This window comes from Elephas maximus, chromosome 10, assembly GCF_024166365.1.
Source record: "Elephas maximus indicus isolate mEleMax1 chromosome 10, mEleMax1 primary haplotype, whole genome shotgun sequence".
In the NCBI taxonomy this organism is placed as follows: Eukaryota; Metazoa; Chordata; class Mammalia; order Proboscidea; family Elephantidae; genus Elephas; species Elephas maximus.
The window spans coordinates 5,595,283-5,618,489 of record NC_064828.1 but is presented as its reverse complement, the minus strand read 5'-3'; the positions used below and the strand labels follow the sequence as shown (position 1 = coordinate 5,618,489).

Sequence of the window (23,207 nt, the reverse complement as noted above, 5' to 3'; positions counted from 1 at the left end):
TTTTTTATGTAGTTTTTGTTGTATTTTTGTCATTCAGTTCAAAATTATTTTTTAATTTCCATTATGATTTCTCTTTTGATCAATGGGTTATTTAGGCATGTATTCCTAATTTTCCAAATACATGAAAACTCTTCTATTTGTTTATTTTTTGTCATGGTTTCCAACTCATTGCATTGTGGTGAGACAGTATGTTCTATATGATTTAAATGTTTTGAATTTGTGGACATTTTAGTTTTGCCTGAATAGATGGAGAATTCTTGGAAATATTTTATGTGTGCTTCAAATGAATTTGTATTTTGCAGTGGCAGTGTTCTATATCTATCTACCGTTTTTGTTAATCATGTAGTTTAAATATTAATTCTATACTTCTCCTGGGTATTGTTTGTTTTCCTTTTGCTTGTTTGTTCTATCACTTATTAAGATAGTTGTCTGTATCTTCCTGACTTATTACAGTTATGCCAGCAATTTGGGATTGCATAATTAGATTCATATAAATTATTTTTAATTAAGTGCCTATTCAAATATTTTGTCCTTTTTTTAAATTGGGATGGTTATTTTCTTTTGACTGAATTTTAAGTTCCTCATATACTCTGGATACAAATTCTTCAGAGTATTTGTAATATGTCAATATTTTCTCCTGGTGTGCGGCTTGTGTTTAATTCTTTTAATAGTGTCTGTCCTCTGAGGAGAAGTTTTTAGTTTTGATGAAGTACAACTTATCAAGGTTTTTCTTTTATGCATCATGTTTTCAGTGCCATTATCTAAGAAATTTTGCTTAACCTAATGTCACAAAAATTTCTTCCTATGTTTTCTTCTAGAAGCTTTGTGGTTTTAGGTTTTCTATTTGGAGCCCCAGTGGTACAGTAGTGAAGAGCTCAGCTGCTATCCAAAAGGCCAACAGTTCAAATCCACCAGCCACTTCTTAGAAACCCTATGGGGTAGTTTGGCTCTGTCCTATAGGGTCACTATGGGTCAAAATCAACTAAACAACAATGGGTTTGGTTTTTTTTTTTTTTTAGAGCTATAATCCATTTCAGTTAATTTTGCATAGGATCAAGGTTTATTTTTTAATATATGGATATCTAGTTGTTCCAGGACAATTGTTTGAGTAGACAAGCCTTTCTCCATTTTGGAAAATCTCAGCAATTATATCCTCAAATATTTCTTCTGTCACCTACTTTCTCTCTTTCTTCCCCCTTTGGGTGCAACTACATATAGGTGAGACTGTTTGATGTTATCCCACAGCTCTCAAATGCCCTGTGTCTGTATGTTTCAATTTGGATCCTGTCTATTGATCTGTCTTCAAGTTAATGAATTCTTTCTTTGGCTGTGTGAAGTCTATTTGATGAGCCCATAAAGGCATCCTTCATGTTTGTTACTGTGTTTTTCACAGCTAGCTTCTTTGTAGAAATTGACAAGATGTTTCTAAAGTCATATGGGATTGCAAGGGACACAAGAGAGCAAAACAATCTTGAAAAAGAACAAAGTTGGAGAACTCACATTCCAAATTTCAAAACATACTGTAAAGCTACAGTAATCAAAGCTGGCTGGTAGTGGTATAATGATAGACACATAGACCAACAGAATAGAATCAAGAGTCTAGAAATAAACCCAAACATCTACTGTCAATTGATTTTTGACAAGGGTGCTAAGTACATTTGATAGGAAAAGAATATTCTCTTCAATAAATGATGCTGGGACAACTAGCTCTTCAACTGCAAAAGAATGAGCTTGGGGGAGGCGGGTCCAAGATGGCTGACTAGGTAGAAGATACCTCGGGTACCTCTTGCAACAAAGACTCGGAAAAACAAGTGAATCGATCACATACATGACAATCTACGAACCCTGACCATCTAACACAGATCTGAAGAGTTGACCTGAGTGACAGAGACTGAGAACAAATGACCACGGGGAAGCAGCGACTGTTTTCGGAGCCTGGAGCCAGCGTCCAAGTCAGGAAACCTTGGCGCTGGGCTTTGGACTGGGCGCAGGGGAGATGAGCATGGCACCCTGAGATGGCGCAAACACGGGGCACAGCCCTAGCCCCCAGAAATGACCTCGGGGGAAGCCCAGCAAGTGCACCCAGGCAGCGCAGCGACGCGGCTGACAGGAGGAGATGTCACTGGGAGGCAGCGACTGGTTTTAGACCCGGGAGCTCGGCGTCCCAGCCGGGGAACCTTGGCGCTGCACTTTGGACTGGGAGCAGAGGAACTAACCATGGCTTCTGAGACAGCGCAAGCACGGGATGTGGGCCTGACCCTTGGGGGCAATCTCTACCCAGCCAGCACACACAGTCGAAGCACCCTTCGGGAATCTCAGATAAAACAGTCATCCCAAGCGAGATAAGTAACTTTGTCTATATTCCGGGGTGCTACTCTCTCCTATTTATCTGAACCCTCCCCTCCCCTTCCCAGGCAGCTTCATTAACATTGGAATTTCCTGAGCCAGAGAGTGAACTGTGCTGCAGTTTTTCTTTCTTTCTTTCTTTTTGGTCTTTTCCTAACCCATTCTCCTGGCCTGAGAGAAGCAGCTACAAAAAACCCAGGGACCAAAAATCCTTCTCTAATTGGACTAAAAACACAGAACCAGCTCCAGCCAAGCATATGAGATGCACAGTCTTGTGCTTTCATCCCTACAGGGAACAAGGTGGCTATTATAATGCAAAGGCATTTCTGATAGGGATCTGACTGTAATTGTTTTAGCAGATTACTGGAGAGACAAGTTTCCCAGGTCTGATATCTCTGCATATTCAACAGAGCCCTCACTTACCCACAACAGGGAACTGAGGGCTGAAGCTCCCCCCAGACCACCTAGCCTCCTGCCTTAGGGGTCTAAGGAGGGTGACACCTACCAATCTGTAGAGGTACTTGCATTGGGGGCCTAAGGTACAGCTGCAGAGCCCACCCACCAAAGTGCTTTAGGAATAGAGACACACCTACCTCACTGGCACTTGGAGGAAGCCTGTCAGCATCCTGCCCCCCCCTGGAGTGTGAACCCCTGCTGCTACTAGAATCTGGTGCACACAGCTATCACCACTACTTCTCTAGGTGGATAGGTGACAGTCTGCACCACATACTTGATGACCCAAAATCAGATTCTACTCAAGAATAGTGAATGGACTCTTAGGCTTATATATCTGGTAACAGCCCAAACCAGCTGGTAATAGGACATAAGTGAGGCAAGGGCTACAACAATCAAGATAGCGCAATCTAGTAGCCCATCTACGTATATTGAAAGAAAACAAAACAAGATAAGACTCAGTGAGCAAATATAGAATAAATCACTACAATATCTTAGAGATGGCTCGGAGATAGCAGTCGATATCAAACCACATAAAGAAGTAGACCATGATTGCTTCTACAAATCCCCAAACTAAACAGTCAAAATCTTTCCCAAATGAAGATCCAATCCTGGAATTGCCAGATGCAGAATATAAAAAACTAATTTACAGACTGCTTCAAGATATCAGGGATGACCTCAGAAATGAAATAAGGCAATCTACAGAAAAAGCCAAGGAACACACTGATAAAGCAGTCAAAGAACTCAAAAAGATTATTCAAGAACGTAGTGGAAAAATTAATAAGTTGCAAGAATCCATAGAGAGAGAGCATTCAGAAATCCAAAAGATTAACAATAAAATTACAGAATTAGACTATGCAGTAGGAAGTCAGAGAAGCAGACTAAAGCAATTGGAATGCAGACTGGGAGATCTGGAGGACCAGGGAATTGACACCAATATAGCTGAAAAAAAAATCAGATAAAAGAATTAAAAAAAAATGAAGAAACCCTAAGTATCATGTGGGACTATCAAGAAGAATAACTTGCATGTGATTGGAGTCGCAGAACAGGGAGGGATAACAGAAAATACAGAGAGAATAGTTGAAGATCTGTTGGCAGAAAACTTCCCTGACATCATGAAAGATGAAAGGATATCTATCCAAGATGCTCATCGAACCCCATTTAAGATTGATCCAAAAAGAAAAACACCAAGACATATTATCATCAAACTCACCAAAACCAAAGATAAAGAGAAAATTTTAAAAGCAGCCAGGGAGAAAAGAAAGGTCTCCTACAAAGGAGAATCAATAAGAATAAGTACAGACTACTCAGCAGAAACCATGCAGCCAAGAAGGCAATGGGATGACATATATAGAGCACTGAAGGAGAAAAACTGACAGCTAAGGATCATATATCCAGCAAAACTCTCTCTGAAATATGAAGGTGAAATTATAACATTTACAGATAAACACAAGCTTAGAGAATATGCAGAAACCAAACCAAAGCTACAAGAAATACTAAGGGAAATTGGTCAGAAAACCAATAATAATATCAGAAACCAGCACAACACAAGGTCACAGAACAGAGCATCCTGATATCAACTCAAATAGGGAAATCACAAAAACAAATTAAGATTAATTTTAAAAAGAAAAAAACGCTCAAAACAGGGAATCATTGAAGTCTATATGTAAAAGATCACAATAATCAAAAAGAGGGACTAAATACAGGTGGCATAGAACTGCCATATGGAGAGGGATACAAGGTGATATAGGACATTACAAGTTAGGTTTTTACTTAGAAAAATAGGGGTAAATATTAAGGTAACCACAAAGAGGTATAATAACTCCATAACTCAAAATAAAAACCAAGAAAAACATAACAACTCAGCAAACATAAAGTCAAATACTATGAAAATGAGGAACATACAATTTACAAAGAAAAAATCTCAGCACAAAAAAGTAAGTGGAAAAATGAAATTGTCAACAACACACACATAAAGGCATCAAAATGACAGTACATTCAGCGTAATTATAGGTAAGTATAAACACATAAAAAAAATTTTTTTTTTTATGTGTTTATACTTACCTATAATTACGCTGAATGTAAATGGACTGAATGCACCAATAAAGAGACAGAGAGTCTCAGACTGGATAAAGAAACACGATCCGTCTGTATGCTGCCTACAAGAGACACACCTTAGACTTAGAGACACAAATAAACTAAAACTCAAAGGATGGAAAAAAAATATCAAGCAAACAATAAGCAAAAAAGAAGAGGAGTAGCAATATTAATTTCTGACAAAATAGACTTTAAAGTGAAATCTACCACAAAGGATAAAGAAGGACACTAAATAATGATTAAAGGGACAATTGACCAGGAAGATATAACCATATTAAATATTTATGCACCCAATGACAGGGCTGCAAGATACATAAAACAAACTTTAACAGAACTGAAAAGTGAGATAGACACCTCCACAATTATAGTAGAAGACTTCAACACACCACTTTCAGAGAAGGATAGGACATCCAGTAAGAAGCTCAATAGACACACGGAAGACCTAATTGCTACAGTCAACCAACTTTACCTCATTGACTTATACAGAACTCTCCACCCAACAGCTGCAAAGTATACTTTTTTTTCTAGTGCACATGGAACATTCTCTAGAATAGACCACGTATTAGGTCATAAAACAAACCTTTGCAGAATCCAAAACATCGAAATATTACAAAGCATCTTCTCAGACCACAAGGCCATAAAAGTGGAAATCAATAACAGAAAAATTAGGGAAAAGAAATGAAATACTTGGAAACTGAACAATACCCTGCTGAAAAAAGAGTGGGTTATAAAAGACATTAAGGAGGGAATAAAGAAATTCACAGAATGCAACGAGAATGAAAATACTTCCTATCAGAACCTTTGGAACACAGCAAAAGCAGTGCTCAGAGGTCAATTTATATCAATAAATGCACACATACATAAAGAAGAAAGAGCCAAAATCAGAGAACTGTCCCTACAATTTGAACAAACAGAAAGTGAGCAACAAAAGAACCCATCAGGCACCAGAAGAAAACAAATAATAAAAATTAGAGCTGAACTAAATGAATTAGAGAACAGAAAAACAATTGAAAGAATTAACAAAGCCAAAAGCTGGTTCTTCAAAAAAATTTAAAAAATTGATAAACCATTGGCCAGACTGACTAAAGAATTACAAAAAGGAAACAAATAACCCGAATAAGAAACGAGATGGGCCACATCACAACAGACCCAACTGAAATTAAAAGAATCATATCAGATTATTATGAAAAATTGTACTCTAACAAATTTGCAGACCTAGAAGAAATGGATGAATTCCTAGAAAAACATTACCTACCTCAACTAACACAATCAGAAGTAGAACAACTAAATAGACCCATAACAAAAAAAGACATTGAAATGGTAATCAAAAAACTCCCAACAAAAAAAAGCCCTGGCCTGGATGGCTTCACTGCAGAGTTCTACCAAACTTTCAGAGAAGAGTTAACACCACTACTGCTAAAGGTATTTCAAAGCGTAGAAAATGATGGAATACTGCCTAACTCATTCTATGAAGCCACCATCTCCCTGATACCAAAACCAGGTAAAGACATCACAAAAAAAGAAAATTACAAACCTATACCCCTCATGAACATAGATGCAAAAATCCTGAACAAAATTCTAGCCCATAGAATTCAACAACATATCAAAAAAATAATCCATCACGACCAAGTGGGATTTATACCAGGAAAAAAAAAAACAATTTTTTTTTATGCGAGGCTGGTTTAATATTTGAAAAACCATTAATATAAGCCACCATATAAATAAAACAAAAGACAAAAACCACATGATCTTATCAATTGATGCAGAAAAGGCATTTGACAAAGTCCAACACCCATTTATGATAAAAACTCTCAGCAAAATAGGAATTGAAGGAAAGTTCCTCAGCATAATAAAGGGCATATATGCAAAGCCAACAGCCAACATCACTCTAAATGGAGAGAGCCTGAAAGCACTTCCCTTGAGAACGGGAACCAGACAAGGATGCCCTTTATCACCACTCTTATTCAATATTGTGCTAGAGGTCCTAGCCAGAGCAATTAGGCTAGACAAAGAAATAAAGGGCATCCGGATTGGCAAGGAAGAAGTAAAATTATCTCTATTTGCAGATGACATGATCTTATACACAGAAAACCCTAAGGAATCCTCCAGAAAACTACTGAAACTAATAGAAGAGTTTGGCAGAGTCTCAGGTTATAAGATAAACATACAAAAATCACTTGGATTCCTCTACACCAACAAAAAGAACATCGAAGAGGAAATAACCAAATTAATACCATTCACAGTAGCCCCCAAGAAGATAAAATACTTAGGAATAAATCTTACCAAAGATGTAAAAGACCTATACAAAGAAAACTACAAAGTAGTACTGCAAGAAACTAAAAAGGACCTACTTAAGTGGAAAAACATACCTTGCTCATGGATAAAAAAAAAAAAAATTGCTCATAGATAGGATAGTAAAAATGTTTATTCTACCAAAAGCCATCTATACATACAATGCACTTCCGATCCAAATTCCAATGACATTTTTTAGTGTGATGGAGAAACAAATCACCAACTTCATATGGAAGGGGAAGAAGCCTCGGATAAGTGAAGCATTACTGAAAAAGAAGAAGAAAGGGGGAGGCCTCACTCTACCTGATTTCAGAACCTATTATACAGCCACAGTAGTCAAAACAGCCTGGTACTGGTACAACAGGCACATAGACCAATGGAACAGAATTGAGAACCCAGATATAAATCCATCCACATATGAGCAGCTGATATTTCACAAGGGCTTGTGTCAGTTAATTGGGGAAAAGATAGTCTTTTTAACAAGTGGTGCTGGCATAACTGGATATCCATTTGCAAAAAAATGAAACAGGACCCATACCTCACACCATGCACAAAAACTAACTCCAAGTGGATCAAAGACCTAAACATAAAGACTAAAACAATAAAGATCATGGAAGAAAAAATAGGGACAATGTTAGGAGCCCTAATACAAGGCATAAACAGAATACAAAACATTACCAGAAATGACAAAGAGAAACCAGATAACTGGTAGCTCCTAAAAATCAAACACCTATGCTCATCTAGAGACTTCACCAAAAGAGTAAAAAGACCACCTACGGATTGGGAAAGAATTTTCAGCTATGACATCTCCGACCAGCGCCTGATCTCTAAAATCTATATGATTCTGTTAAAACTCAACCACAAAAAGACAAACAACCCAATCAAGAAGTGGGCAAAGGATATGAACATGCACTTCACTAAAGAAGATATTCATTCAGGCAGCTAACAGATACATGAGAAAATGCTCTCGATCTTTAGCCATTAGAGAAATGCAAATTAAAACTACGATGAGATTCCAAAAAACACAAGATAATAAATGTTGGAGAGGCTGCGGAGAGATTGGAACTCTTATACACTGCTGGTGGGAATGTAAAACGGTACAACCACTTTGGAAATCTATCTGGCGTTTTCTTAAAAAGTTAGAAATAGAACTACCATACAACCCAGAAATCCCACTCCTCAGAATATACCCTAGAGAAGTAAGAACCTTCACATGAACAGATATATGCACACCCATGTTTATTGCAGCTCTGTTTACAATAGCAAAAAGCTGGAAGCAACCAAGGTGTCCATCAACGGATGAATGGTTAAATAAATTGTGGTATATTCACACAATGGAACAACCACTTTGGAAATCTATCTGGCATTTTCTTAAAAAGTTAGAAATAGAACTACCATACAACCCAGAAATCCCACTCCTCGGAATATACCCTAGAGAAATAAGAGCCTTCACACAAACAGATATATGCACACCCATGTTTATTGCAGCTCTGTTTACAATAGCAAAAAGCTGGAAGCAACCAAGGTGTCCATCATAGGATGAATGGTTAAATAAATTGTGGTATATTCACACAATGGAATACTGCGCATCGATAAAGAACAGTGATGAATCTGTGAAACATTTCATAACATGGAGGAACCTGGAAGGCATTATGCTGAGTGAAATTAGTCAGATGCAAAAGGACAAATGTTGTGTAAGACCACTATTCTAAGATCTTGAGAAATAGTATAAACTGAGAAGAACACATACTTTTGTGGTTACGAGGGGGAGAGGGAGGGAGGGTGGGAGAGGGTTATTTACTGATTAGTTAGTAGATAAGAACTACTTTAGATGAAGGGAAGGACAATACTCAATACAGGGAAGGTCAGCTCAACTGGACTGGACCAAAAGCAAAGAAGTTTCCGGGATAAACTGAATGCTTCAAAGGTCAGCGGAGCAAGGGCGGGGCTTTGGGGACTATGGCTTAAGGCGACTTCTAAGTCAATTGGCAAAATAATTCTATTACAAAACATTCTGCATCCCACTTTGAAATGTGGCGTCTGGGGTCTTAAATGCTAACAAGCGGCCATCTAAGATGGATCTATTGGTCTCAACCCACCTGGATCAAAGGAGAATGAAGAACACCAAGGTCACACGATAACTATGAGCCCAAGAGACAGAAAGGGCCACAGGAACCAGAGACTTACATCATCCTGAGACCAGAAGAACTAGATGGTGCCTGGCCACAACCGATGACTGCCCTGACAGGGAGCACAACGGAGAACCTCTCAGGGAGCAGGAGATCAGTGGGATGCAGACCCCAAATTCTCATAAAAAGACCAGACTTAATGGTCTGACTGAGACTAGAGGAATTCCAGCGGTCATGGTCCCCAAACCTTCTGTTGGCCCAGTACAGGAACGATTCCCGAAGACAACTCATCAGACATGGAAGGGACTGGACAATGGGTAGGAGAGAGATGCTGATGAAGAGTGAGCTAGTTGTATCAGGTGGACACTTGAGACTGCAATGGCATCTACTGTCTGGAGGGGAGATGGGACGGTAGAGAGGGTTAGAAACTGGCAAAATTGTCACGAAAGGAGAGACTGGAAGGGCTGACTCATTAGGGGGAGAGTAAGTGGGAGTATGGAGTAAGGTGTATATAAGCTTATATGTGACAGACTGACTTGATTTGTAAACCTTCCCTTAAAGCTCAATAAAAATTATTAAAAAAAAAAAAAAGAATGAGCTTGGACCCATATCTCACACCATATTTGAAAATTAACCATGCTCTATTTTTTTTTTTTTTTATAGCAAAGTTTTCTGCCTTTCATCACATCTTTTTCTTAGTGTCTTTGTAATAATACTTGGCTTATTCACTTTCTGTGTGCGTGTAAGGAGATGTTTTGTCATGGTTGTTTTCCAGTCTTTGCCTTTCAGGGGCTCACTCCTTAAAATATGAAATATTTTATTGTAGAAATTGTTTGCTTTCTAAGAATTGACACAGAGTAGTTCCAAAATTAGTCAACATTTAGACTGAAGGATTTAGAAGAAGAGATACTTGAAAACACTCAATAGCTTCTGGTAGTCCATACTAATAATCTCAGAAAAAAAACGTTAGGGAGGTCATTCCAGGAATATGAAACCATATCATTATACCTTAAAGTTAAACTCAAGTGTCTAAATCTCTAAGGAGCCCTGGTGGTGCAACAATTAAGTTCTCAGCTATTAACCAAAAGGTTGGTGGTTTGAGCCCACCCAGTGGCTCCACAGGAGAAAGACCTGGTGATCTGCTTCTGTAAAGATTACAGCCAAGAACATCCTGTGGGGCAGTTCTGCTCTATCCTACAAGGTCACTAGTAGTTGGAATCGACTCAGCAGCATCCAACACAGTATCTGACCCTCAGGCTAAATGCTGCAGTGCACAGCGTTAGTTCCCATCAGCCTTCCAGTCCTACCATTCCCATCTGCACACACACAATGATTTAAAAAACAAATTTTCTTTTATTAATGATTAATTGTATGTTCTATGAGGAACCCAGTTAGGTCTTGAATTTACTCCACCCAATATTATTTGCTGTAAAAAAAAAAGTATTTCAAAAGCAGCTTAAAATATATATCTTCCAAACATAGAATTTATATGGTATGACTTTTTTCATCTGGTAATCCAGTTTTCTACAGTAATTGCAGTATCTATAAAATTACTTGGCTTCTAGAATTATATATTTATTTTCGTATAACAAAATTTTTAGAATAATCAATCATCATTGTTTTTAAACATAGACGTGGGCGTGACATGTTTTGTAAAGCAAGAAATTAACAACTTTTTACCTGTTCAAAATAAAATAGTGCAATCCAAAAGTTTTAGGTACCAAAATAATGACCAATACTTAAGTGACATAATCATACCTGACAACCAAAGAAAAATGTTATTCCCTAGATCTTCTTTAAATTCATCATTAAAGAGGTTACTGGATTCTGGGAACGCTTCCTGAAATGTCACATAGATAGCTTGTGCCAAACAATCAGGGTATACCTACAAAAAACAGAGTCATGTTAGAATTATTTCATATTTTATATAACATATCTCAGTTACCAAAGACATTATTATTTAGTTTGTAAAATATACATGTTCCTTTTATAGCTTGCTTTTGGTCATTTTATCACTTTTTTGTCTCTCCACTTGAGGGAGATGAGTAAAGAAGAGTCTGAAACTCAGATCAGCTGATTTGGTTATTTGTTAGCATTTTAGGGAAATTTTTAATTTGGGTAAAGAATGAAGTTAACAAGTAAGATAAGGTTTTATTATTATTTATCTATTTCATTTAGCCTTTAAATTCTTGTTCTCTTTTAGAAAGTGACATATGTGGGTTATCACAAAAGTATTTTTGAATTACTGAAGCTCGTTTAGGTGAATTATTGTATATATTGTAATGAATATTGTATTGTTTATATATTATAACCATGATCACATATCAACAAATTTATGGCACTGCCAGTATTATATTAGCCTTAAAATCTCTAAACTACTGAATTTCTCTCAAAAAAAAAAAACAAAAACAAAAACTCATTGCCATTGAGCCGATTCTGACTCACAGTGACCCTATAGGACAGAGTAGCCCCCATAGGGTTTCCAAGGAGTGCCTGGTGGTTTTGTACTGCCAAGCTGTTGGTTAGCAGCCTTAGCTTTTAATCACTAGTCTACCAGGGTTTCTCTCAGGGAGTGACTAAAAACAGAAAGATATCATATTTTTACAGTAAAGTATTTTAACAATTTATAGAAACTATTAAAAAAATTTTTTTTTTTTTATTCTGGTACTCTGAATTCAGATCAATAGTTACAACCACAATGTAAGCTTTTAATAATGTAAAATTTTAGAACTAGAAGGGACATTCTGAAACCAAACCCATTGCTGTCGAGTCAATTCTGACTCATAGCGACCCTATTAGAGGTCATTTAATGTCTTAATAATTGCCCCCAACGATATACACATTCTAATACCTGGAATCTGTGAATGTTACTTTATATGGCAAAAGGCACTTTGCAGATGTGATTAAATTAAATATCTTGCGATGAGGAGATTATTCTGTATTATTTGGTGGTCCTGAATGTAACCAAAAATGTCCTTTTAAGAGGGAACCTGAGGGAAATTTAAGTACAGAAGAGAAGGCAATGTGATAATGGAAACAGAGACGGAAATGATGCAGCCACAAGTCAAGGAATGCTGGCAGCCACCAGAATCTGGAAGGGGCAAGGAACAGGCTCTCCCTGGAGCCTCCACCAGAAGAAACAAGCCATACTGACATCTTGATTTTAGCCCCATAAAATCCATTTTGGACATAGAGCATCCAGAACTGTAAGAGAATAAATTTCTGTCTCATTTGAAGCCACTGAATTTGTGATCATTTGTCACAGCAGCAGTAGGAGACTAAAACAGTCATCTAATTTTAGTAGCGTTCAGACTTTCTGGTAGTGACGCTCTCTCTAAGGAACCCCATGCTTTTACTGGGGGAGGAGAGGAGAGCTATGTAATATATTACTGTATTATATTTAATGTTATTGAATGACCCATGGGCATTTTGTTACCAGAAATTATCAAATATTATATTTGTGGTATATAAAATCACAGTGAGGATTAAAATGAAAATGTTAAACAATACGACATAGGGGAATTTCTAAAAGTTTTCTGTGAATATCTACTTTCAGGAGATCAAGGTACAAGAGATCAAGTGTTAGGCTGTGCTTGGAAAATTTTTGAAGGAATATCATTTTATGATATTGGAAGAAAGAGAAATAAAAGTCATACTAAATATGTTTAGGCTAATATTAATTTGTACTGATTAGTGGGACTTTTTATTTTTACATATTAATAATAAATACAAATCAATTTGTCTTCCTTAGGTAGGATAAATCAGATGAGCCCATGGTAACTAAGCCTCCACTTATCTGAATGAGTTAAAACTAATGGCAATTGGTCAATGGGAGATGACGCTCCACTTCTACTTAAATAGCTCTGGATGGGCAGACCTGTCAGGAGGTGGCCTAGTTCTGAGGCACAGAAACAGAGAGAGGGAGCATAAAAAGAGGGCTGAGCACAGGTTAAGTGGTCAAGGTGTACATCTTGCTTATTCTCAGACAAAGATTTGAATGTTGATCCTACAAGTTCTAATTTCTTCTTGGAAAAAGGCACTAAAAATAGGGGTCCAGAAAAAGTCACAATGTAATTTGGACCATAAAAGTATCTTGCACTGGGACCAGAAATTAGGGAATGGAAACACACAACAGTGCCAAGTCTTCTTTCTTTGTCCACATTAAATGGGCCTCTTATCCTTAAGAGCCCTGTGTTATAGCATTCTTGATATCACCAAATCATGTAAGTAGGCTAAATATATATTAATACGAACACCACCGAAGGAGAGACTAGCTGAATGAGTATGGGTAAAAGAAGCAGCCGGTTTTATAATCTCCAGACAATTTAATTGCAAAACTCCTGACCATTAACTAACTTTTTCCTGCAAAGAAGAAAAAGCAGTTTCAACATTAGCAGCAGAAGACTTCGCCTGTCTGTCAGAACATCACTGTTCAACAAGACACCAGTTTATGAATCACAAATCTAATGTGAACTCTTCAGTTGACAGACAACCCAGCCGTGAACCTGACAGGCTAAGTCATTTGCCACCAACACCCAAGTAATTAGTAGCGGGTTCCAGACACGAAGCCAAGTGTCTTTATTCCCAGTCCACTCCTTATTCCCTCTACCACACTTTACGTACATGTTTGTAAGTAAAATAGGTCAACACTGAACATAAATAACTGGCAAACTAGTGAATTTAGGTTTGTTTATATTCTCATTGTGAAGGACATTTAACTCTTTTTATTTTAGGTCCATTTTACCCATGAAAACATTTACTGATTCCAAAATACTTACGTATTTCTGATTTGCAAATGCCAGTGCAATAAAATATTTTAACCACAGCTCCTACTCTGAAATGCTAGATGTTTAAACTTAAAAATGCCCAGCGAAATTCCTATGCACCTTCATTTCACATTAATCAAGAACATAAATTATTTTAATCAATCCTATTCATTAGTTAGCCTAACAAGAGAAAAGTGAAACAAGCATTTGATTAAAAAACGTGCATACTGTTCTCTCCTATAACAGGTACTGAGACCCTGGGCGCTGCATATACTTGTTCTCTTAAATCAAAAGATCTATTGTCAAGGAAAAGAAAACATGATAAATGATTTTACAGATAAATAAAAAAGACAAAAATCTATATAGAATAAGTCAACAATGTTCAAATGAATAATATGCAAACAAAATACCTGTACCACTAAGGAGATTTTGTAAAACTTTAGACACTGTTCTGGGGGCAGGGGAGAAGCAAAGCTTTTTAAATATTATCATTACTCTGTCTCAGACAGTTTTGCCTTAAAAAAAAAAAAAAAAAACCAAACATATTCTCATACGTATTTTAAATAAAATACCTACTTCATTCACTCTAAAATAATGAGCATAACCTGTTGACTTCTACGAGTTTACCTGTAAGAATGCATCCTTTCGACTTAGTGGTATGCTCATGAAAAGGGTTGCATAACTTTCTGAAATTCTATCAAACAAGGAATCTTGATTTTCTCTGTCAGGCTTAAAAAACAAAAGATGTATGGGATTAAATGCTGCAGTTTAAAGTTAGAATTTGCTTGCATACTGTCAGTAATTTTATCTACTCTTAAAAGGGAGATTAACTGGTATAGCGGAGAGTATGAGTTTTGGCATCCTGCAGACCAGAATTTGAAAGCTGACTCAGTTGTTCACAGGCTGCATTACTCCGAGCAAGTTAATTAAGTCCTCATTTCCTCAAACACACGTCATCTGTACCGATATACATCTTTAAAGGCGTGTAGGAAAATTGAACAAAGACAGGGATCATGTTTTGCCTGACTTTGTATTTAAAGCCTTCAGTACAGTGCCTATCAACAGAAAGCACTCAAATGTTGATGAATTAATGAAAATTCATGAATAGTAGTTGGAATGTGGAAGACGATTACGATTTAGTTAGCTTCTACTGTTGTATAACCATTCCAACCTTTCATTATCAGTAATTTAATATGATTAAAGAAACTTCTGGGATGAGACAGTCATAGCCAGAACCAGAAAACTTATGTCATGTTAGTTAAACTGGAAACTAAGTATGTCGTACGAAGGAAAAAATACATAGATAATAACAATGTCAATAGTAAAGTCCTAATCTAGCACTCTGAAGTCTAGTTCTCTCGAGTCACGAAGAGATGAATAAAGAGTTCAAATCCATGAATTAAGCAATAAAGATGAATTAAAGAGTCCAAATTCATTTACGATGTTAGCTGGGGAAACCAAAGCTGACATTAATAATTTTTGATAGCAAACACCAAAAATGATGAAATTTCGTTTTCCATGAAACTAGCAAGCCGAATGAGGTTGGATGTATAAATATATATAACCTTACACCTAAAATGGGACTTAGATATCATCTAGCAGAAGTCCCTCTACTTTAAAGACTGTGCGGATGCTCGAAAAGAGAATCATTTGTTATACAGTTAAGTAACGGGGAGACAGGTCAGAAGTTAGGTCTTCTAACTTCCCATCCAGCTCTCATAAGTGTACAGTAACATTCGTTACACAGTTCAATAATGGGGAGACAGATTAGAAGCTAGGTCTTCTAACTTCCCATACAGCTCTCATAAGTGAACAGTAAGTTTACAGAAGTAGGATAAAAGCAAAAATAACAATGTTAATAATAATTCTTGATCACTTATATAATAGGCAGTGGTTCTAAGATATATATGATTTAATTTTCACACAACCCTACAAAGGATGAATATATTCCAATTATACAGATGAAATAGTGCTCTGAGAAGTGTTAAAGAAGTCAGGGATGCAAAAAAAAAATTACTATTCAAGGAAGTCAGCATATTTTAAGTATACAGTTTACACTTAGCATGTATGAAAAGGAGCCCTGGTGGGGCAGTAGTTAAAGGCTTGCTGCTAACCAACCGAAAGCTTGGCGATTTAAACCCACCAGCCTCTCTGTGAGAGAAGGATGGGGCGGTCTGCTATGAGTAGGAATCGACTCCTCGCAAGTGGGTTTGGTTCTGAGTTTATGTACGAACAGAAAATAAATTTTCCCAAGACAGAAAGTTCCAGGATATGTTCTTGGATTCATATGATTCAACATAGGGCTCACACTATATTTACCTACAGAGAAGAAAAACAAAAAAACCCAAATCCATTGCCGTAGAATCGATTCCGGCTCATAGTGACCCTATAGGACAGAACAGAAGTGCCTATAGAGTTTCCAAGGCTGTGAATCTTTACGTAAGCGAGCCGCCACATCTTTCTCCCACTGAGCAGCTGGTGGTTCCAATCACTGACCTTTCGGTTCGCAGCTAAATGTTTGACCACTGTGGCACCAGAGCAGCAAATCAATATGGTAATTTTTGTAAAGGTTTTATGTGCTCTTGAAAAGAAAATATCCTGCAGCTGTTGGGCATTCGTGATACCTATGTATCCATCGTACTAAGTTTATTGAGCTGTTTCAAACTTTCTATATCCTTATAGCTCTTTGTTTCTTTGCTTACTATCAAATACTGAGAGAACTATGTTAAAGACTCTCATTTTTACAGTAGATTTCTCTATTTCTCCTGGTGGGTCTTTCAATTTTGGTCTATATATTTTGAGGGTATGTTTTAGGTATATGCAAGGTTAGAATTAAGTCTTTTATAATTATGATAATGATTTTCATAATTATGATGAATTAAATTTTTATAATTATGCAGTTGCCCTCTTTATCTCCATCAATTTCTCCCTATTTGAAGTATATCTTAGATGATATATATTTACACCAGTTATTGTGTGGTTAGTATTGGCTTGTCATATCTTTCTCCATTATTTTACTTTGAATATTTCCATATCCTTATATTATACAGGTGACTCCTACAAACTCTTTTTCCTGTATAGTTACAATTACTGCAATTATGAGTATATTTGGCTTTATTTCCACCGCCTTATTTTATCTTTTCTCTCTTTGATTTTTTCCCCTTAACTTCTACTCTTTTCAGAGTTATAAACTCTACTTTTATTCTTTTAATTGCAACTCCAGAAACTTAACTTGCAAAATACTTATCCTAGTCCATAGTTAATCACTATCTTTACCCTCCTATTGCATTATAAATATCATAACTTTTATGATATCGTTTACTTCTATGTAGTTCTTTTTCTGAACCTCGAAAGGCATTATTCTTATTCTTTAAATGGTCAACAGGTCTTTAGATTTACCACGTTTATCACTTCCATATATCTTCATTCCTTCATACATCTTAGACCTTTCATCTGAAATCATTCTCTTCCTGCCTAAAATAAATGTTTTAGATCTTTCTTTAGGAAGGGTCTGCAAATGGCAAACTCCCGGGTTTTGTTTTTCTTAAATGGCCTCATTTTCCCACCCTTGTTTGTTGAAGACATATTTGCCGGATAAGGAATTTTAGACTGATAGTTCTTTTCTCGGAACACAAGATACCATTCTATTGTATTCTTGCTTCTGTTGCTGTTACTGAGATGTCATCCACCAATCTAATTACTGCGCACTTTAAGGTCATATGTTTTTTCTTTTCTTAAGATTTGCTCAAATTCCTTAGCTTAGATGTGTATAGCTATGGACTTCAAAATTTTTATTTTGTCTGGGACTTCTTGGACATCTTATAGATATGATTAGATGACTTCATCAGAAAAGTTTAGCCAGTAAGTCTCCAATATTTTCTCTACCACATTCTCTTTTAGAACTGCAATCAGACTCCAGTTAGACGTTCTCACTTTACCCTCCATGTCTCTTATATTCCTTTCATATTTTCTACTTTTATTTATCTCTGCTGAATTTTGATAATTTCTTCAGGCCCTATTTATCCTATTTCCAATACCCTATTTATCTCCTCAGGTGTGGCTAATCTAATGAAAAACTTGTGCACTGAAATTTTTTCTTTAGTTTCTTTTAATTCTCTACATATATACAGTAAAATTTACCCTTTTTGGTGTACAATTGTATGAATTTTGGCAAACACACACAACTGCATGAAGACTATCATTATTTAAGATATAGAACAGTTCCATCACCCCTAATAGTTCCTTTATGCTGCCTGTTAAAGTCAGCCCCTTCCCATATCCCCAGCCTGTGGCAGCCATTTTTCTATTCCTACAATTTTATTTTTTCACAATGTTGGATAAATGGATTAATACAATATGTATGGTTCAATCTTCCTTCATTTAATATAATGCATTCGAGATTATTCATGTCATTGCATGTAGCAGTAGTTTTGTTCCTTTCCATTGGTGAGCACTATTCCATCGTATGGATATACCACAGTTTGATTTCCACTGAGGGGAAATTTCTGCCACATTCTGTCAATTCTCTTCCAGAATTGCAACCAGGCTCAAGTTAGACCTTTTTAGCTTATCCTCCATGTTTCTTATATTCCTTCTCATATTTGAGGGACATTGGGCTGTTTCCAGTTCAGGGTGACTATGAATAAAGCTGTCATAAACATTTGCATACAGGTTTCTGTGTGAGCATATACTTTTATTTCACTTGGATAAATACCCAGGAGTGAGATTACTGGATTGTATCATAAATGTATATTTAACTTTATAATAAACTGCCAAACTGTTTTCTGAAGTGGCTGTTCCCATTTTGGATTCACTCCCATCAGCAGTGTTCGGGTGCTCTACATTGTGGTATTGTTGTACCGTGTATTTTGTTTTCCCCTTCCATTCTGGAGCCCTGGTGGCACAGTGGTTAAGAGCTTGGCTACTAACCAAAAAGGTCAGCAGTTCGAATCTACCATCTGCTCCTTGGAAGCCCTTTGGGGGCAGTTCTATTCTGTCTTATACGGTTGTTATGAATTGACTTGACAGTGACCAGACCAGTGCCTTCGAGTTGATTCCGACTCACAGCGACCCTATAGGACAGAGTAGAATTGCCCCCAAGGAGCGCCTGGCGGATTTGAACTGCCGACCCTTTGATTAGCAGCCGTAGAACTTGACCACTACACCACCGGGATTTTTTTGTTTTTCTTCCATTCTGTGTGTGGTGGTATCGCACTGTATTTTTAATGATTAATGATGTCGATCACATTTTCATCTCCTTATTTGCCATCCGTATATCTTCTTTGGTGAAGTGTGTGTTCAAATCTTTTGTCCATTTTTTTCCCTATTCGTTTGTTTTAATGATTTTGAGAGTTCTTTGTATAGTCTGAATACAAGTCCTTTCTCAGATATGTGACCTGAAGATATTTTCTCTCAGTATGTGCTTATCTTTTCATTCTCTTAGCTCTTTGGAAAGCAGTTCTTATTTATTTTTTAAATTTTATTGTGCTTTAGTTAAATTATACAAGTTAGTTTCTAATTTAAAAATTTACACACAAATTATTTTGTGACATTGGTTGCAATCCCCGCAATGTGTCAGCACTTTCCCCCTTTCCTTTTCCACCCCAGGTTCCCCATGTTCATTGGTCCGGTTTTCCTGTTCTTTCCTGCTGTCTCATCTTTGCTTTTGGGTGGGTGTTGCCCATTCGGCCTTATATACTTGATTGAACTACGAAGCACATTATTGTTTGTTTTATAGGCCTGTCTAATCTTTGGCCGAACGGTAGATTTCGGGAGTGGCTTCAGTTCTGAGTTAGCAGGGTGACTGGGGGACATGGTCTTGGGGGCTCCTCCAGTCTCTGTCAGACCAGTAAGCCTGGTCTTTTTATGCGAACTAGAATTTTATCCTACATTTTTCTACCACTCTGTCCAGGGCCCTCTATTTTGATCCCTGTCAGAGTGGTTGGTGGTGGTAGCTGGGCACCATCTAGTTCTTCTGGGTTCAGGCTGGTGGAAGCTGTGGTTCACGTGGTCCATTAGTCCTCTGGACTAATATTTTCCTTATGTCTTTGGTTTTCTTCATTCTCTTTATTCTGGACAGGATGGGACTAACAGATGTATCTTAGATGGCCACTCACAAGCTTTTAAGACTCCAGATACTACTCACCAAAGTAGGATGTAGAGCATTTTTTTTATAAACTTGGACGTCCCTGGGGACCTTGGTGTCCAGCTCTCAGCCCCAGTAACTCAGTCCCTCAAAGTGTCTGGATGTGTCTAGGAAGCTTCTATGACTTTGCCTTAGTCGAGTTGTGCTGACTTCCCCTATACAGGCATACTTTGTTTTATTGCACTTCACTTTATTGCACTTTGCAGATATTGTGTTTTTTCAAATTGAAACTTTGTGACAACTCTGTGTTGAACAAGTCTGTTGGTGCCATTTTTCTAACAGCATGTGCTCACTTCATGTCTCTGTGTCACATTTTGGTAATTATCATAATATTTCAAACTTTTCAGTATTATTATGTTGTTGTGACCTGTGATCAGTGATCTTTGATGTTACCATTGTGATTATTTTGGGGTGCCACGGACCCTGTCCATATAAGACAGCGAACTTAATCGATAAATGTTGTGTGTGTTCTGACTACTCCACTGACAGGCCATTCCCCTGTATCTCTCCCTCTCCCTGTCCCCTGAGATCTGACAATACTGAAATTAGGCCAATTAATAACCCCACAATGACCTCTAAGTGTTCAAGTGAAAGGAAGAGTCACATGTCCTTTACTTTAAATCAAAAGTTAGAAATGATTAAACTCAGTGAGGAAAGCGTGTTGAAGGCCAGGCCTCTTCTGTCAAACAGTTAACCAAGCTGTGAATGCAAAGGAAAAGTTCTTGAAGGAAATTAAAAATGCTGCTCCAGGGAACGCACAAATGGTAAGGAAGCAAAATAGCCTTATTACCGATATGGAGAAAGTTTTAGTGATCTGGGTAGAAGATCAAACTAGCCCCAATGTTCCTTTAAGCTAAAGCCTAATCCAGAGCAAGGCCGTAACTGTCTGTAATTCTAGGAAGGCTGAGAGAAGCGAGGAAGCTGCAGAAGAAAAGTTTGAAGCTAACGGAGGCTGGTTCTTGAGGTTTAAGGAAAGAAGCCGTCTCTGTGATACAGAAGTGCAAGGTGAAGCAGCAAGTGCTGATGCAGAGCTGCAGCGAGTCGTCCAGAAGGTGCAGCTGAGACGACCGACGAAGGGGCTGCGCTCAACAACCGCTTTCCGTGCAGGTGAAGCAGCAAGTGCTGATGTAGAGCTGCAGCGAGTCGTCCAGAAGGTGCAGCTGAGACGACCAACGAAGGGGCTGCGCTCAACAACAGATTTCCGTGTAGGTGAAGCAGCCTCATATCGGAAGAAGACGCTGTCTCGGACTTACATACCTAGGGAGAAGTCAGTGCCTGGCTTAAAAGCTTCAAAGGACAAGGTGACTCTCTTATCAGGGGCTAACGCAGTTGGTGACTTTAAGTTGAAGTCCATGCTCATTTATCACTCCAAAAATTCTAGGCCCTTAAGAATTATGCTAAATCTACGCTGCCTGTGCTGTATAAACGGAACAACAAAGCCTGGATGACAGCACATCTGTTTACAACATGGTTTACTGAATATTTTCAGCCCACTGTTGAGACCTACTGCTCAGAAAAAAAGATTCCTTTCAAAATATTACTGCTCACTGACAATGCACCTGGTCACCCAACGGCTCTCGTGGAGGTGTACAAGGAGATTAACGTTGTTTTCATGCCTGCTAACACAACATCCATTCATTCTGCAGCTCATGGATCAAAGAGTAATTTCAACTTTCAAATCTTATTATTTAAGAAATACATTTCATAAGGCTACGGCTGCCATAGATAGAGACTCCTCTGATGGGTCTGGGCAAAGTAAATTGAAAACCTTCTGGAAGGGATTCACCATTCTAGATGCCATTAAGCACATCTGTGATTCATGGGAAGAGGTCAAAGTATCAACATTAACAGGAGTTCAGATGACGAAGAGTTCAAGACTTCAGAGCAGGAAGTAATGCAGGTGTCGTGGAAACAGCAAGAGAACTAGAATCAGAAGTGGAGCCTGAAGATGTGACTGGATTGGTACAATCTAATGTTAAAGCTTTAACAGATGAGGAATTGCTTCCAACGGATGAGCAAAGAAAGTGGTTCCTTGAGATGGAATCTACTCCTGGTGAAGATGCTGTGAACATTGTTGAAATGACAACAAAAGATCTAAATACCACATAAATTTAGTTGATAAAGCAGTGGCAGGGTTTGAGATTGATTCCAATTTTGAAAGCAGTTCCACTGTGAGTAAAATTCTATCAAACAGCATCACATGCTACAGAGAAATCATTCATGAAGGGAAGAGTCAATTGATGTGGCAAACTTCATTACTGTCTTATTTTAAGAAATTGCCACAGCCACCCCATTCTTTAGCAATCACCAGCCTGATCAGTCAGCAGCCATCAACAAAGAGGGAAGACCCTCACTAGCAAAAAGATAGGACTTGCTGAAGGCTTAGATGGTTAGCCTTTTTAGCAATAAAATATTTTTTAATTGAGAATGTATATTGTGAGGTGGAGCCAAGATGGTGGAACAGACAGATGCTTCCGTCGAGCCCTCTTTACAACAAAGGCCCGAAAAAACAAATGAAACGAGTATATTTGTGACAAGCTGGGAGCCCTGGGCATCAAAGGCAAGCTTAGACAATGAACCGAGGGGCAGGGGAAGGAAGAGACTGTTCGGAAGCGGAGAGGAGTTGCCGGACCTGAATCGCGGGGAGCCCTCAGGCACCATTCCCGGAGCAGCGGCTGCAGCGGCGGCGGGCTGGTCCTAGCGTCCAGTCGCAGTTTCCTCAGGGAGAAGCATCCAGCCACACAGCCCACTCACACCTTCCGAACCTGAGGAGAAGGGCGCTCTCAGCAAAAGCTAAGTACTTGCGTATATTTTACTGCGCCCCCCCACCCGCAAGCCGGCTTTAGCGACTGAATCCGTGGGCCTGAGATAGACGCTGGTGAGCACCTAGAGCCATACTCCCGGCCTTGGGGAAGGAAAAAATTTGCAATTGGAGGGAAAAGATAATTTGCTAGCTCCATTAAATGGGGGAGCTCAGGA

The 23,207-nt window shown here is 38.0% G+C and overlaps 1 protein-coding gene across 1 annotated transcript in view; it reads right to left on the bottom strand.

Annotated features, from left to right (window-relative positions):
- The window catches only part of FAM227B (family with sequence similarity 227 member B), a 342,173-nt gene that overhangs the window by 222,114 nt on the left and 96,852 nt on the right, over positions 1-23,207 (bottom strand). The window contains exons 10-11 of the mRNA XM_049898966.1: positions 14,711-14,812; positions 11,076-11,202 (exon numbers count right to left, since the gene is read on the bottom strand). Of these exons, the coding sequence (XP_049754923.1) occupies positions 11,076-11,202; positions 14,711-14,812 (229 nt within the window). The remainder of the gene's footprint in view (positions 1-11,075; positions 11,203-14,710; positions 14,813-23,207) is intronic.